Raw genomic sequence first — 13,962 nt, forward strand, 5'->3', positions numbered from 1 at the left:
GCCAAACTTGCTAAAGTATGCACACCCTTCAATAACCAGACTGAATTGCCGCAGTCTTCTTCCCAAGAAAGCGTCTGACTAAAATAGTACGTCAAGGGCCCTTCAGGTGGTGTGGGAAAACGGAGAATAAACATTATTTTTCAAGAGCAAAGCTTGAAAAAAAACAATACAGTAATCCCTCGATTATCGTGGTTCATGTAGACCATGATAAACGAAAAACCGCAAAGGTCCCCCTATTTATTTATTTTTTTACTTCAGTGCTGACTCCGAGTAGCAAGGACAAGGGAAGTCACTTATGCTTGCGAATTTTAACGTGGATTTTCTAATTTTTATGAACTTAAATAAATACATACCGTATTTTCACGACTATAAGGCGCACCGCATTATAAGGCGCACCGCATTATAAGGCGCACCGCATTATAAGGCGCACCCTCAATGAATGACACATTTTATTTTTTTTCCATATACACTGGGTTATAAGGTGCCCTGTCTATTTTGGAGAAAATTTAAGACTTAAGTGTGCCTTATAGTTGTGAAAATACGGTATATATATTTCTAGTATCAAGCAGAGGACAGGGGAGTGTCTTCCACTTGCAAATTTCAGCGTCGATTATCACATTTTTATGAACTTACAAAAAAATTTAATTAACAAAAATAATTTCCCCCAGAAGAAAAAACGATGTAGTGAAGCCGCGATAATCGAGGGATTACTGTACATACGTGTCAATTTATAATTTTTTTCCCCGTATTTTATACTTTATCAATCACTTCAAATTGTGTACGCCGTATAACAACTTTTGGACGGGAAAAATATTTTTTAATGTACATTTTTTTTGTAAAACCGATCTTGTTTGACCCATTTCGGCTATAATCCAGATCCAAAAACGACTGCTAATATGTCATGGTTTATGCAATGACAGGTTGAAGAGATGCCGCCCCTCCTTGACCCGCCCTCAATAAACATCCATTTATAGGCAAAAAGACATTTTTGACAAAATGGGCCTCAAAAAACTGAAAAAGTTTGACCCGCAATGTTTTGATAGGGCGTCAACAGCAATTAAATTGCCGTCAAAGTTTAAAAGTGAAAAAGTGTAACCGGAGTTGTCGTGTCGCGGCAAACGCAAAGGTCACGGTCACAACGACCCAGGTCTGCCACACTTCCTGTCCGACCCCCGCCTCCCCAAACGAACATTACCAGCCACTTAGCGTCGCTTAGCATCGCATTGATTAACGATGACGCGGCACAAAATGTCGCCGACTGCCCCCGTTCGATGCCCTTTTTCCCCCCCGTTAGCTCCCAATGCTAATGCCCCCCTGCCATTTGTCGGCACATGCTAATTTGCTAATCAGAGCGTAAGCGTCGTTGAGCCTCGGGGTCTCACTTTTTTGGCCCCGCGCTGGCTGCTAGCCAGCAAAGCACCGGTCCTACATTTTAATGGACTTTCGCACGCAATGTCGTCTGAGGGGCACATCGGGTAGCCGTAAATTTACCCCCCGGGTTCTCCCAAAAGTCATAATCGTGTGGTTTCCTGATAACACTGGCCATTAAAGTTTGGTTATTTGGGGTCACCACAGCAACGGGCTATCAAACGGAATGTGGAGGACATGTCTAGCATGAGTACAACCAGTGGCGGAACAAATCTGTCCAGGGATCGGGTGCCAGAATTGTCCTCGCGGGCCCCTGCTAGCATCCTCTTAAACGGGGTGTGTAGTGATTGGGTAACACCCAGTCGACCTGCAACGGAGGTTATTTTATTTTTTTAAGTCTGCGCTAACACCCTATCGGTCTTTATAATAATATGAATACAATATAATATATATATGGTATTTTCTTGCATATTAGCCGCCTCCGCGTATAAGCCGCACCCTTAAGAATGCCTTAAAATCGTTGAATTTTACAATTTCTCCCGTATAAGATGCCCCCTGATTCACAATTTTTTGCCTGCATATTCGTGGTTTTAATAGGGAGTACAAATGTGTTACTTTGAAGGGAAAATCTTAAGAAAAATCATTGCACGTGATATTTCTGAGATTCTGTATAAGCGATTGCTGGATTGGACAATTCTAAAGTGTTGCCTGCATGTAGACAAATTCAAAAAGGAGGTCAGGTGAGCAGTACAACCAGGAAGTGTGTCCGTAGTGGTCTAGTTTGTCATCTCTAGGTAAGATGGCGGCGCCCTGAGCGAGCAATGGCAGGCATAAGTGAGTTTTTCCACATTTTATGCAAGTGTGGTTTATTTTTTTCTTGAATTTCATTCATAGATGTCACAATAAATGGAGCCAAAACCAACCGAAAGTACCATAAAAATGTCCCCAAATCAGCATAATGCACAGGAAGTAGTCCGGAAATCGATGATCCAAAATTGATTGGATGTCTAGTACCATATTTTCTCACATATAAGCCACCTGTGCGTATAACCCGTACCCTTAAAATTACCTTAAAATCATTGAATTTTACCATTTCTCTCGTATAAGCCGCCCCCTGATTTACAATTTTCACCCCCGTTTTCATGGTTTTAATAGGGAGTACAAATGTGTTACTTTCAAGGGAAAATCTTAAGAAAAGTCATCGAACGTGGTATTTCTAAAATACTGTATGAAGGAAGAATTAGGAAAATTCAAAAAGGAAGTCAAGTGAGCAGTACAACCAGGAAGTGGGTCCATAGCAAGCAATGGCAGGCACAAGTGAGTTTTGTCACGTTTTATGCAAGATATGTTTTTTTTCTTCTTCAATTACATTCATAGACGTCAAATGAAATTTTGTCTAGCGTTATATCTGTTTATATTTTCTCTATTTTGAAATAAATCACCATATTGGCTGCTTTGTCTTGCATTATGACATTTTGTCTTTGTCACCTTGCAGTTTCATGCATGTCAGGTCTAATTTATGCGCATATAAGCCGTACCCTTCATTCAGTCGTCATTATTTTGAGCTCAGAAATCCGGCATATCCACAAAGTTTAAGGTAAAGCCAAACGCCCTCTAGCAAGAAACACGGCCACGGCAAGCGAGTCAAATATTGGCGACGCGTGTTTTTTCCACGATGCGCCTCACACCCGACCGACTCCCTTTTACGGCCTTTCCGCTTGCCGCCCCAAACAAAAGGCAACCTTTGTTCCGCCTTCATCTGAATGCACGGCGCCACTTCTTTTCTACTCCGCCGCCCACTTTTTCTTCCTCCCCGTCACCGGCGAGGAAATACGGCAGACAGATGGCAAAACGCGGGAAAAAGCGGAAGCGGGAAAAAAGAGAAAAATAACAGCAGAGGAAACGCTTGTTAGCGCCCTAGCGGCCCAAATAAATGCGAGATGACACACCTGACTGATAATTAGTCTCGGGAGCATTCGTTGCCGTCAACACACATCTATGCGTGCAGTGCCACCTGTGTGTGTGTGTGCATGTGTGTGTGTGTGTGTGTGTGTGTGTGTGTGTGGCAGCTAATGGGCATCCTGGCACACATAATCACGCCGTTAATCACCGCCGCTTCGCGCCGCACCCGCTTTAAAAAAGTCAATAGCGGTCCAAAAGGGTAAAATGGGACACATCCGTCAGCGTGTTTAATGGGCGTTCCGCATGAGGGACTAGCATCCCGATTAGCCACTTAGCCGCGTCGGAGCTAAGGGTTGGCGGATTTTTAAAAAGGGGATTTTTTTTTCCCGCAATGTCAGCAAACGTCACGCGTCGGGATGTTCGAGCCGATTTTTACGAGGGCGTCTCTGATCGATTTTTCAGTTTTTATGACATCTTAAAGCTGCTCAAAGAAAAGATGGTAAAACCTCCAATTAGCTTTTTTTATTAGCACGGAAAAAGTAACAATATAAACAATTGGTTTTACTGCACGGGGCATTTTTCTTTCGATTTTTAAAGGGTCTTTTGTTGTTGCTAGAATGATGGATTAGACCTAAAAGGCTAAATATTTGTGATACATATATGAATTGGAAAAAAATGTAACATATTGGTTTATTTAAAAAAATCTTTGTCATAGAGTATAAAACCTAAAATATACTGGACACAATTAACGTTATTATTACAATAAACATCAACATATTGTCTTAAAATTTGTTAGCTACGTAGCATGGCTAAGTATTTTTTTAATTAGCGCTTATGAATTAAATGCAGACTTATTGGTGCCCAGGTTGCCCGTGGATAGCCTTTATATTGATGAGAACTTAAAAAAGCCAAATATTTGTAATACATACATAAATTGGGAAAAATAACATTTAAGATATTAGTTTATTAAAAAAAAATTGTCAGGGTATAAAACCTCAAAAATACTGGACACAAGCAACATTATTATTACAATAAAGATGTTTTGTGAAATCTAACGTCAACATATTGTCTTAAAATTTGGTAGCTATGTAGCATTGCTAGTTTTTTTAAATTAGGGCTAATGAATTAAATGCAGACTTATTGGTGCCCAGGTTGCCCGTGGACGGTCTTTACATTTATGAGAACTTAAAAAAGCCAAATATTTGTAATATATACATAAATTAGGAAAAATAACATTTAAGATATTAGTTTATTTTTTAATTGTAAAGTTTAAAACCTAAAAAATACTGGACCAAGTAACAATATTATTACAATAAACATGTTTTGTGAAATCTAACCTCAACATAGTCTTAAAATTTGGTAGCTACGTAGCATGGATAGGTTTTTTTAAATTAGGGCTTATGAATTAAATGCAGACTTATTGGTGCCCAGGTTGCCCGTGGACGGCCTTTACATTCATAAGAACTTAAAAAAGCCAGTTTATATTAAAAAAAAAACTTTCAAGTTAAGGCTACGCAATAATCTGAACGCCAATTTGTTCCAGATTTCACTAGCGAGCGAATAAGATATTTGCATGAAAATACTGTTTGATAAATAATTCATTCATTTGAAGGAAGAAAAGCTGCAATAAAGCAACGTTATTGAAATTGCTTTCCTCCCTAAATGCATTTGCGTTCAACTAAATTATCGAGTTTTGAAGTTTAGTGACGCACACGGGCAAAAATATGACCGGAGACAATCACAACTTTGGTCTTTTTTCATCTTTTTTTTTCTCTTTGGTTTAAAGTAGATGATAAAAGCTTGGCAAAAGCAGACTGATTGCAAAAGAGGCGATTCGCAACGCGGCCCGATCCGTCTTGTTTGGTGTGTGTGTGTGTGTGTGTTTGTTGGGTAATTAGGTAATCAACAGATGCGCTAGACAGACAGGAAGCGTCTTGTTAGCGAAGCGAAGCCGAGATGGAAATAGATAACGAGAGAGACGCCGTATAAACAGCAAAGAATGAAGGAGAAATGAAATAGAAATGGAAATGGAGGGAGGCGAGACGGCTCGGCGTCCTGGGAGGGGGCGCAGACCAAAAGACGGGAGATACAAAAGCCAAGGTGTTCTTGACAGGCCCCCCAAAATGCCACATTTTACTGACGGCAGCCATCGATAAGTGACAGCCTAACGTGGTGGGCTGGCTTTTGGAATCGAGGGAAACTGTCAGGCAAGCACTGCTTAGCCGCCATGTTTCAGGGTTGTTGTTGTTGTTGTTGTTGAGGACATAAAGATAAAATTCAAAAAGGTAACATAGGTTTTAAGCTTGCATATTTGTTAACGATGTGATGCTAATATGACTTCTATAGACTCGATGCCATCAAAGACCATGAGGCATTTGATCAAATGGCTATATATATATATATATATATATATATATATATATATATATATATATATACATACATACATATACATACATATATATATATATACATACACACACACATATATATATATATATATATATATATATATATACATACATATATACATATATACATATACATACATATATATACACATATATATACATATATACACATATATACACATATATACATATATATATATATATATATATATACATATATATACATATATACATATATATACACATATATACAGACGTCAAGATAGATTTTGTTTAGCATTTTATCTGTTTATCTTTTCTCTATTTTTAAATGAAAGACCGTATCGGCCGCATTGTCTTGCATCATGGCGTCGTGGCATCGTGACGTCATGGCGTCATGGCGTCATGGCGTCGTGACGTCGTGGCGTCACGGCGTCGTGGCATCATGACGTCATGGCGTCATGTTGTTATGGTGTTTCACCTTGGTCGCCTAGCAGTTTCGTGCATGTCGTCTTTTTAAGTGCATAAAGGCCGTACCCTCGATTGAGTCAACATTTTTTGTCCGACAGATGCGGCTTATATGCGAGTAAATATGTTGTGTGTGTATATATATTAGATTATATAACTTTAGTCATCCCATATTTGCGAAATTTCACTGTCAGAGTAGCAAGACGGTGAGAATACAGACAGCAAAATACATTTTAGACATAAATAAATAGGAAATATTATAGTAATAGTATATACATATTCATAGGTTGCATTTAATATGATCCTTCACCACTAAAAATGTCAAAATCCACGCTGAAACTCGCAAGCGGAAGACATGGAATAAAAAATGGTGGAAGGCAGGGCTCCACTACTTTGGCACTGAATACATTGCAGTATAACTGTAATATTTAATAAATACACAGCTTGATAATTGTATTTGTGTTCTTGTAATTTTTTTATAAGCGTGAAAATGTCGTATTGTATGTAGTAATAACAGGGGTGATCCTACTTTGCGTTTTTTGATTATCACGGCCATGTCTGATCTAAAATTATCAGCGAAAAACGAGGGATAACTGTATTAGCTTTTTCAGATAATTGATATATTTCTATGATTTTTTTTTAAATGACAACTTTTTGGAGTTTAGAAGCCGAAAAATGTCCAATGATTTTTTTTGCTTTTTTTGCTATTTAGACCTGTCATGAAACAGTTTGAATTTTAGGCATTCAAAGGGTTATTAACACATTTGGAAAGTATCAGCCTTTAGCGCCATTGGCCTTTTTTTGCCCTCTGGTTGAGCACTCGCAGTTTGTTTTTCCGCTCTTTTTAACAACGTTTTTAGCCATTTAGGCGAGGGCGAGGTCCCGGGAGAGCGCAGGTTGTTCGCCGGCCGATTGGCCGGCCGGCGTTCAAGCGCGGCGAGGCGCTCAGCACTCAAGGAAGCCGCGGCTCGCCTTTTTGATTAACGTGATGAAAAGAATCAATTAAACAGCAGCCGCGGGACTTCTGCGGCGAGGAAACGGGAGAACACACACAAAAAAAAGAGCACAAAAGAACAACGAGTTAAAAGTGTTACGACAAAAAAAAACGCAGAACAAGAGATTTTGCCTTTTGGAGGGTATTTTTTATTTATTTAATAGTACCAATTCAGCCAATAGTAAAGACTAGTTGATTGTTTTGGAGTAAGAATTTAGTTTTGTTATAAGGATCATTTTTATTCTTTGCGTTCAAATTTTGGTATTTGACGGAGATCTTTATTCTATTTCCGCAAATGCACGACTTAATTTTTTTCAGAAATTCAATGGCTGAAACTCAGAAAAAAAACGTACCTTGCGTAAAACGTGAAAAAAAACTCGCTCAGGGCGCCGCCATCTTACCTAGGGATGACAAACGAGACCGCTACGGACACACTTCCTGGTTGTACTGATCACCTGACCTCCTTTTTGAATGTGCAGAAAACACCCTTTCGGAATGCGCAATCCAGCAGATTATCCTTTCGATTCATACAGAACCTCAGAAATATGATTTTTCTTAAGATTTTGCCTTCAAAGTAACACACAAATTTGTACTCCCTATTAAAACCATGAATATGGAGGTCAAAATTGTGAATCAGGTGGTGTCTTGTACGAGAAAATCGTAAAATTCAACGATTTTAAGGCATTTTTAAGGGTAAGGCTTATACGCGAGAAAATATGGTGAATGTTTTTTTAATATGGGAGTAAGATAGCAATAGTTATAGTAAGTTTGTGAGTCTCAATGGATTATTTTTTAATTCTCTGACACAATTCTATCATTAATTAATGTGTAAAAATCCGCGATAGTGAGTTTTTTCAAGTTTCATGCAAGATAGTTTACTGTTTTTCTGGAATTTCATTCATAGACGTCAACATAAATTTTGTTTAGCGTTTTATCAATTTATCTTTTCTCTATTTTGAAATAAATGACCGTATCGGCCGCACTCTTTTGCCGAGTAAACGTAGCTTATGGAGAAGCACCACCAATTTCGTCATACGCAGTTTTTGGGTGTGATGACAAGTAGGCTTTTTTGTTGTTGATAATGACGACAGGGCCTATGTCCGATTATTATTATTATTACTATTGTCTTGCGTTATGGCGTTTCGTGCATGTCAAGTCTAATTTGTGCGCATATAAGCCGCACCTTCGATTCAGTCATCATTTTTGAAATACGGCTTATATGCGAGAAAATATGGTATGTTTTGTTCAAATAAAATGGATGAATGAGTCCTCTTTTGACATTTTTAGCTTATGTTAGCGTTAGCTCGCGCCACCTCGCCGGTCCTCTGAGGACAGCGGCGGGAACACGGTGGGTCCCGCGCAGGTCGCCTAATTAGCCGTGATGCCCCGTTCCCCGGGGGTGCTTAACGGGGCGAACTATTGAGAAATGGAGTATTAGCACAGCGACATGGGCTTATTTAAAGCGTGGCCTACAAAAAAAAATGAGGATATTCGCTGGCTGTGTGGATATTTGTGTAATGACTTTATCCTGCATGTGTGATGGAGTGCGCCCAGGTGGTCGAGGTCATTCCGCTGAGCGACAGAATGATGCTAAGCTAGCGAACCAACGCCGCGCTTACGGGAGAACAGTAATTAGCCGATGCGGGTCACCGCGCGGGGCTAACGTTGAGATCGGATGTAAAGGCGCGGTTGTGACATTGAATTAGCATTAGCATAAACGTGTACATCATGGAATTGAATGTACTTAGACGTTTATTATTAATACAAATTAAATGGTTTTAATAGGGAGTACAAATGTCTTACTTTGAAGGGAAAATCTTGAGGAAAAAAAAGGTTTTGATCAAAAACCAAGAACAAACACACCCTAAAGTGACTATAGGATAAATAGGCATGAGTTAATATCAGTTTTTCAGATAACTATAGCCTAAAAAACAACAACAACATCTGTCAGACGCAAAAAAATAAATACATGGGCACAGGCTAACTCCTATTATAAAAAAAGGGCGACTTTTAATCTGGAAAATACGGTAAATTCCACTCGTCAAGATGTCAAAGGTCTCAGCAAATTAGAGTAAACCTGGGTTTAAGGTCTTTAAAGCAGGATTATGGTCTCAAAGAGGGTTTTAACTACGTCTAAGATTTCAAAATAAATGTAAGGGTTTAAGATAATATAAAACATATACAAATCCATGTATATAGCGTCTATTGTGCTTCAAGAAAAGACGTTATGTACCAAAGAGGGAATCGGCGCATGTGATGAATTCCCACGCTCATTCATAAAAAAAAAAAAGAAAAAAAGAATGTGCTAATATCTCATTAGAGATTAATACCCATCAGATCCTATTAATTAGCCAGACAGCCCACACAATCGCGCTCACGAAATGTGTGCATGTGCACGTGCGCTTCACTCCCACCTCAGTTGCCAAGCTATCGGAATAATTAGGAGAATGTATCTGTTCCAGGATCGTGTGTGCATTTTGGAATTTGTTCCTGCGGAATAAGGTATTCTAACAGAACGATCCTAAATGTGCAGATGGAATTCACATCTTGGGTCAGCGCGTGTTTCTTGATCGCCATACGTGGCCTACATGATAAAGACAAATTGTACAGACTAATTGCTAATCCAGATCTAGATCCACTTTCTAGATCAGGGCTGTCGAAATCAGTTTGGTTGGCGGGCCACATTTATGCCAGTTCGATCCCTCGTGGGATGGATCCGTTTATTTTTGGCCCAAAAAGTTCACTTACTGGCCGACATTGGTCAATTAGACGGCCAGTCCATTTGGACTGGGAAACAAACCTGCCAGGTCCTGAAACTTGAATCTATGTGTATGTAGATAGACCTAAAGATATCAATCATTCTCGATCATTCTCCATCTTCCTACCGGGCTGCATCGTTCTAGATGAATTCATTGATTCGTAGTCCCTGGATACCAATTTTGGATCCCGATCCTTGAAGTCTATGTACATGTGTCAAAGTGGCGGCCCTGGGGCCAAATCTGGCCCGCTGCATCATTTTGTGTGGCCCGGGAAAGCAAATCATGAGTGCCGACTTTCTGTTTTAGGATCAAATTAAAATGAAGAGTATAGATGTATATTAAATTTCCGGATTTTTTCCCCTTTTAAATCAATAATTGTAATTTTTTAATCAATTTTTTCTGTGTTTTGAGTTCAAAAATAATTTTGTAAAATCTAAAAATATATATAAAGAAGCTAAAATAAACATTGTTTCTATAAAAAAACTGGATATTCAGGGCTTTTAATCCATTTATAAAAATAAAAAAAATCTAAATAATATATCTAAAATGGTCCGGCCCGCGTGAAATCAAGTTGACGTTAAAGCGGCCCGCGAACCTTGTCCTAGATCTAAACCCACATTATCGATGAACATCCTAATTACACCATATACCAAACACACATTCCAGCTTCTTTTATGAACTTACTAAAAAAATTAACAAAATTCCCCCAGAAAAAAAACGCAATGTAGTGAAGCCGCGATAATCGAGGGATTACTGTATACTTGTATAATGATGATATTGAAGACACAGTCTAAGATCTAAGTACTAAAACTACACCAGGACTTGGATCCAAAATCGAACACATGGATTTGAATTATCAATCCGATCTTGGATCCACATTCTAGATGTTAGATGTCTACGTTCTATGAGCTCACGGTTCACACTGGATCTCCAGAGATAAACATGCTTGGTGCATTTAATGGAAATCCATCATTGATTCAAATTCCGATATCAAGTTAAGAAACACATTCCGATATCAGCGTTTATGAAAATGGATGTGTCCTACCTGGCGGTGGAAGACGATTTCCTCTGGCACATGACGGCCAGCGAGCCTCCGCCGGGCGCCATTTCCTGTTTGATCTCCCAGGCCACCAAGTCGCTAGGTTTCACCGCCAGGAAACTGATGCCAGACTGGAACCACACCCTGCACATAGCGACAACATACGGGCTAGTTAAAGCTAGTGCTAAAGTTACCCAGTTCGGTGTTACAGAGTTCCAAACCAAAGTTAATATTTAAAATTGATTTGATGCGACAGTTTGGACTGCAAAGTCAAAAATAATTTGATCAATTCTGGTTAAGAATTTCATCGAAAAGTTTCCGAGAAGGTTTTTGTGTTCAGAATTAGAGCTTTTAAGCATAATTATGACAACAAATTTAGGGTTCCAACTTGGTGAAAGGGTTTTAAATAACATTAGTAACTAAGTAAACAGTTTCAAATTACGGTTTCAAGCAAAGATTAAAAACTTGAGTCTGCTAAGGATCCGCTAAATCAAGGGTTTCAGACTGGTTGGTTCGCGGGCCGCTTTAACGTCAACTTGATTTCACGTGGGCCGGACCATTTTAGATATAATATTTAGATTTTTTTAAAAAAATGGATTAAAAGAACTGGATTAAAAGCCCTGAATATTCAGTTTTTTCATAGATTTAAAACAATGTTTATTTTATATATTTTTAGATTTTACAAAATGAGTTTTGAACTAAAAACACAGAAAAATGGATTGAAAAATTACAATTATTGATTTAAAAGGGGGAAAAATCAGGAAATTGAATATACATCTATACTCTTCATCTTAATTTGATCCTAAAACAGAAAGTCGGCACTCATGAATTACTTTCCCGGGCCACACAAAATGATGCGACGGGCCAGATTTGGCCCCCGGGCCGCCACTTTGACACCTGTGCAGTATAAAGGATCCTTTTAGACTAAAATTTGTAATTTCACGTTTTATCTAAATTATTTTCCTGTTCCAAAAAAGGTTTCAATCAACAATTATAGTTAAAATTTGTGTTCCAAATGTTGGTTGTGAGTTAAAATTGGCGATTTAATGCAGATTTATGATGTCAAATTTAGGTTATTGTGAACTATTAAGCTTTAAAAAAGATCAGGGTTTCAAATTAAGGTTTTTAACTGACATTTGGGGTTCAAGTCTGGTTATCGGATTGGATAATAACATAAGACATCTGATTGAACAGATTTTCAAATTACAAAGTAAGGTTAGAATTTGGTATTAAAGTTTCAAATTCAAAGTAAAATGACATTGTTTTCACACGTCTTGAAACGGTTGTAATTAATTGGACGTTATAGAATGCGCGTGCTGTTCATGCGTTGGCAGACAAGAAACGCTTGTGCGGCCTCTTGAGTTTTATTGGAAAGAAAACACAAAATGGAGCAAAACAATGTGATCATTATTTGTCTTGTTTTGATTCATGTGTTGATTCAAGTCTTGCCAAATACATCACGTGCATTCTCCTTCTCTATATTTTCTTTTTTTTTCCCCCTATAGAGGAAACGGACATGGATAGCATTCCAAATAAAAATCATTCCAATGAAAAGCAAATGTATTCTTTTTGAAAATGACTCAGTGGGACGGGACACATTTTTCTTGGTTTCAAAAGTTTTTCTTTAAGCGGCTAATCAACTTATTGGAGATTAGGTGAACACCCGCACACACCCGCACACACCCACACACACAAAGACAAACATACGGCTCCTTTGATAGTTCCTATAAATGACAGAAGAGGCTGTTTTGCTCACTTTGAAGACATTCAATGTAAAATAATAATGATAATAATAACCAGAAGTGTTCCTATTGGAACTCAAGTGTTAAATAAAGTCAAAATAATAAGTACAAATAGTCATCCCAAAAATGTATTCAAGTCCTAGTAAATAAGTTTATTCAATAAAATGAATACATTAGTAATGAGTAACATTTAGGGGAACTTCTGATATATTTCTTTGTTTTTAAACATTTTTTAGTAGATTTGCTGAATGTGGATGGATTTTTTCAAACATTCATTCACTCATTTTCTCAACCACTTATCCTCACAAGGTTCGCGCGGGGTGCTGGAGCCTATCCCAGCTGACTCCTTGAATCAGTGGTCATCCAATGGCAGGGCTCAAGGAGACAAACAACCAATCACTCGTCGCTAGGGGAAATTTAGCGTACAATTTAGCAATTTAGCTTAGCATTTTTGGGTTGTGGGAGTACCAGGAGAAAACCCACGCAAGCCCAGAGACAACGTGCAAACTCCACATAGGTGGACCAACCTAGAATCGAACCCAGTACCCCAGAACTGTGAAGCCAAAGCAATAACCACTCCACCAACGGGCCGCTTCACATTTCAAAAAGCGTAAACAAAAACGCTCGCTTGAGTAAAACGCGTTTTCCGAACTACGAAAACCGTTTTTTGGCATGTAAAATGACTTTTGTCCAAGAGGAAAGGGTTACGGCTAAGAAGCCATCTTGAAGGAGGGCGGGAAGAAAAGAGGGCGGCGAGTGACAGCGAGACGAATGGAGCCGGAAGAGAAAATGACAGGACGGCAGCGGCGACCTTTCCCAGACGCATGAGCGGCATCTAAACAAATAGACTGGCCGCCTTCTTTCTGCACGCCAGCGATTGTCTTTGACGGACGTGGCGGTCCCGCCTACGTCTGTCCGTCCAGGTGTTGTGCTGTGATAACCCAACTTTCGCTTTCTATGCTATTCCTTTTTACTTTTATACTTGGAAAGTATTAAATGACTGGAAATGCAGTAGACGTTCACTCTCTGTTTAGATACTTTATATTTATGTTTAGATACTTTGAGGGATTTCACAAAAAGTGCCGCCTCAGAAAATTCATAACTTGATGTGGGAATGAGGGATAATAGTCTAGAAATATAATTTTTTTTTTTTTTTTTTTTTTTTTTTTTTTTTTTTTAATTGGAGGCGGGCTTATGTGCGCCCCCTGAATTGATTGTGCCCTTGGGATTCGCCCAAGTTGCCGATAGCAAAAACTGGTCCTGCAGAGTTCTATAAGGACTGGGATTTTAATTCAGTAAA

General features: G+C 38.7%; 1 protein-coding gene across 1 annotated transcript in view; it reads right to left on the minus strand.

Moving 5' to 3' along the window:
• LOC144074522 (transmembrane protein 132B) overlaps nt 1-13,962 on the minus strand; it is a 117,815-nt gene that overhangs the window by 41,599 nt on the left and 62,254 nt on the right. The window contains exon 5 of the mRNA XM_077600993.1: nt 10,927-11,064. Within this exon, the coding sequence (XP_077457119.1) occupies nt 10,927-11,064 (138 nt within the window). The remainder of the gene's footprint in view (nt 1-10,926; nt 11,065-13,962) is intronic.

Source organism: Stigmatopora argus, chromosome 5, assembly GCF_051989625.1.
Source record: "Stigmatopora argus isolate UIUO_Sarg chromosome 5, RoL_Sarg_1.0, whole genome shotgun sequence".
NCBI classification, from domain to species: domain Eukaryota; kingdom Metazoa; phylum Chordata; class Actinopteri; order Syngnathiformes; family Syngnathidae; genus Stigmatopora; species Stigmatopora argus.